This window comes from Pyxicephalus adspersus, chromosome 8, assembly GCF_032062135.1.
Source record: "Pyxicephalus adspersus chromosome 8, UCB_Pads_2.0, whole genome shotgun sequence".
Classification (NCBI taxonomy): Eukaryota; Metazoa; Chordata; class Amphibia; order Anura; family Pyxicephalidae; genus Pyxicephalus; species Pyxicephalus adspersus.
In genome coordinates this window covers 51,244,630-51,248,412 of record NC_092865.1, presented here as the reverse complement: position 1 = coordinate 51,248,412, position 3,783 = coordinate 51,244,630, and the positions used below count along the sequence as shown (strand labels likewise).

Sequence of the window (3,783 nt, the reverse complement as noted above, 5' to 3'; positions counted from 1 at the left end):
AACTTTTCCATGTGTGGACATGCCAGCAATATCCCTCTCAAGGTCAAGCCATACAATGCTTAGATTGTGTTCCCATTGGGGCTTTTGTTCACACTTTTTCTTTGTGAACTATGGTAGGAATTATGTTTTTCCCACTATCATACAGATACACACAACCCAGGGGCCTAGCTGATTGAACACCAATTACCCCACCAGAGTGTAGTAAATTTGTGGGCGAAAACCCCGTATTGACTAAAGATATTAAATAAACAGAATGTAGGTTGTATCTGTAGCAAGAACAGAACCAACATGGCAGTTTGTACGTTTAAAAATGAATACCAATACCAATGACCTTGCTGTTTTTTATCCAAGATGCTCTCGAGACACAGCCAAAAACTTACTGCTGAACTACGTTCCTGTCTTGCGCTGGTTGCCGCGTTACCCTGCCCGGGAATGGATGCTTGGAGATACTATCTCTGGGATTAGTGTTGGCATAGTTCAGCTGCCTCAAGGTAATTTATATTGGATGGTGCAAACTAATTTTAAGTAGGTAGTTCTCTTTTTATAATAGTAAACCTGTCAATGGCTTGCCGTTATTATTATTACACAGTGCTGTACAAAGTCCAGTCATGTCACCAACTGTCCCTCAAAGGAGCTCACAATCTAATGTCCCTACTATAGTCATATGTCATTAATGTAATCTAAGGTCAATTTTAGGGGGAAGCCAATTAACCTAACTGCATGTTTTTGAGATGTGGGAGAAAACCAGAGTACCCGGAGGAAACACACACAGACACGGGAGAACCTGCAAACTCCATGATAGTGTCCTGGCTGGGATTCGAACCTAGGACCTAGCGCTGCAAAGGCTGGAGGGCTAACCCCTGAGCCACCGTGCTGCCCTCGACCTACCATTATGAAAAAGGTAGCTGCCTGACTAGCAGGATTGATATTGCTCATGAACCCACTGGCTGTGTACCTTTTAGGTCCAATGCCACCCTTTGTGCAGCCAGAGTTGAGTTATTAATGTACATAGCAAGCCAAGGGGAATACTGTGCACTGCCAAGGGGAATCTGCACCATGTTCAAGGAGAAAAAGGAGTGAGCAGATATGAGCTCATCAGTCTACTGCTGATACTTCACTGTCCAATCACAACATGGGAGCAGGAAGGTGACCAACCTGTGTGGCTTAAAGCTGACGGACAGATTATATTAGCTGCCATTGCTGCGTGCTTGTTTCCTGTGTGTGACTGCAACCTCTGAAACCATGCAATGGTCGTTTAAATAAAGTTACTGAGTATTAGGAATTTCCATTAATATTTTTTTTCCAGGATTGGCGTATGCTCTTCTGGCTGGTTTGCCACCCGTCTTTGGACTCTACACCTCATTTTATCCCGTGTTTATATATTTTCTTCTGGGGACCTCAAGACACATATCTGTAGGTAAGATCTGCATTGTGTGTTCTTGCAAAAGAAGAAAATGGTTTGCAGAAAGGATATTTGCAAAGGTTGCAAGCTCAAAGGTCATATTCACAGCCAATTCTAACAAACCTGGTGGAAACTATGAAACTATGATTGCGGTTCTGTATTTAATTTAATATGTGCTTTTTAAATGAAACTGATGTACATATTTGATCTAAAAAGACCAAGACCCCTGTATTGCAGCACTAAGGCACCCTGTCGACCCCAGATTTTGCGATGCTGGAGATGATTCTGGTGACAGTACACATGGTCATTTAGCGATTTGCCATGAAGGATCACAAAACAACCGACCCTTAACAAGGACTATTGTCAAGGGGGACATAGGAAAGTACAAAGTGTGCCATTGCCCGAAGGCTTCAGTCCTTCCTAAGCCAACAAGGGCTCTCATGGGGCCCAAAGCCAGTTCTGCACCGAGGCCCACTAAAATAGTCCCATTAGTGGAGAACATCCCACCCGTTCTTACCGTTTCCAGTGACAATAATTGAGTATCTTTTTTTAGATTAGGGTGTATAATATTAATTCTTTCTGTTTTGTGACATGATACAGGAACATTTGCTGTGGTGTGTGTCATGATTGGCAGTGTCACAGAGTCCCTGGCACCCAGTGAGAACTTTATACAAGGAGAAAATGCAACATTTATTGACACAGTAGCCAGAGATGCGCTAAGAGTGGAGCTAGCCATGGCACTGGCATTCCTTGTAGGACTGTTTCAGGTAAGTGTCCATCATGGGCAAAGTTGTGCTAGCTGATGCTGTCTTATAGATATCTTATATAGATGATGTTGGCATGGCACAGTTTTTCAACTTTCCTCTGAATCTTTTAACATCTCTCTGCCAACTTTACCTAACACTACTTTGCCCTATGCAAAAGTCTCCAATGTGTGGCTCTGTTAATGGTTCCTCTCCTCTTCTTTTCTCTCCTTACCTTGTATTTTCCGCCTTTTCTTTCCTATCCTCTCCTTCCCTTTCCTTTCTTTTACTTTTCCTTTTCTTTTTCCTTTTTTTTCCTTACTTTTCCTTTCCTTTCCTTTCCCTTTGCCTTTCATTTCCCTTTCCCTTTCTAACCACTTGTTTGTTCTTTATTCTTTTTTCTTTTCCTGTCTTTATTTTGTTTTTCTTCATTTACTTTTCTATCAATTTCTTTCTGTTCTTTTGTTTTATTTTCACTCCTCACCTAACCTTTCCTCATCTTTCAGTTTGGCTTTTTTCTCCGGTTCCCTCCATCTCTTATTTCCCTCCTGTTTCTCCCCACTTTGCTCCTTTGTTTTTTGAGCATTATTTTGGTTCCCCACTAAAATCTATATAGTGTTTCTCTATACAGGGTTCCTCCAGAGGTTGCTAGGGGTTCCTTAAGCAATGAGCAAATTTGTGCCTCTTGGGTCAGTTAAAGTGACACCAATGATCTTTTTGGCGATGTGTAAGGGTGACATTCTTCCCAATGGCCATTCTTTCCACTGACCAGCATATTAATGTACTGTGAGCTTTTTATATAAGAATTATAGTTGGGATTCCCCTATAGTAATCTCGGGAAACACTGATCTAAAGATTCCAAAATAAAGGGTTCTGTATAACCAGAATAGTAGGTTTCACTTTCCACTTCCCTTTTCACTGCTCCTCTTGGATTCTGACCTCCCAACCTTCTATTCATAAACCTAAATGCCTCAACTTACATCCATTATAGATTTCTTATAGTTTGTATTTTCATTCCAGCAAATTAAAGTTATTCAATGTATTACTGCCATTCAACTGACACCTGTCATCGTGTAACCCTAGATCGGCCTCGGACTAATCCAGTTTGGATTTGTGGTGATGTATCTCTCTGACCCATTGATAAGCGGATACACCACAGCATCAGCAGTCCATGTGTTGGTGTCACAGCTCAAATATCTCTTTGGAATTAGAATGAGCCAGAAAACCGAGCCATTGTCATTGACATATGTAAGTAAAAGTTTTTCTCTCCTATTGATGGTAGCAACCAGATGTATTCTGAATAGAAATGCGGATGGTATGACAAGGGGCAGAATGTGTAAGAGAGGAGTGTGTAGGGTATGACAAATGAGCAGTAACTATAGTAAAAGATTATGAAGGGTATGACATAGGGCACAATATGTACAAGAGAATTAGGGAGGTTATGACAGCTTGCAGTATGTGCAATAGAGGGGTGTGGACGTTATGTCAATAGGTATTATGTGTAGAAGAGAAGTGTGGACAGCATGTAAATGGGCAGTATATGTAGAAGAGGAGTGTGGATTGTATGTCAATGGGTAGTACGTGCAGGAGAGGAGTGTGGATTGTATGTCAATGGGGAGTACGTGCAGGAGAGGAGTG

General features: G+C 41.6%; 1 protein-coding gene across 1 annotated transcript in view; it reads left to right on the top strand.

Moving 5' to 3' along the window:
• The first annotated feature begins 363 nt into the window (after nucleotides 1-363).
• Nucleotides 364-3,783, top strand: part of LOC140337056 (solute carrier family 26 member 6-like) — a 19,644-nt gene continuing 16,224 nt past the window's right edge. The window contains exons 1-4 of the mRNA XM_072420570.1: nucleotides 364-491; nucleotides 1,307-1,417; nucleotides 2,003-2,169; nucleotides 3,229-3,393. Coding sequence (XP_072276671.1) covers nucleotides 437-491; nucleotides 1,307-1,417; nucleotides 2,003-2,169; nucleotides 3,229-3,393 — 498 coding nt within the window. The 5' untranslated portion in view covers nucleotides 364-436. The remainder of the gene's footprint in view (nucleotides 492-1,306; nucleotides 1,418-2,002; nucleotides 2,170-3,228; nucleotides 3,394-3,783) is intronic.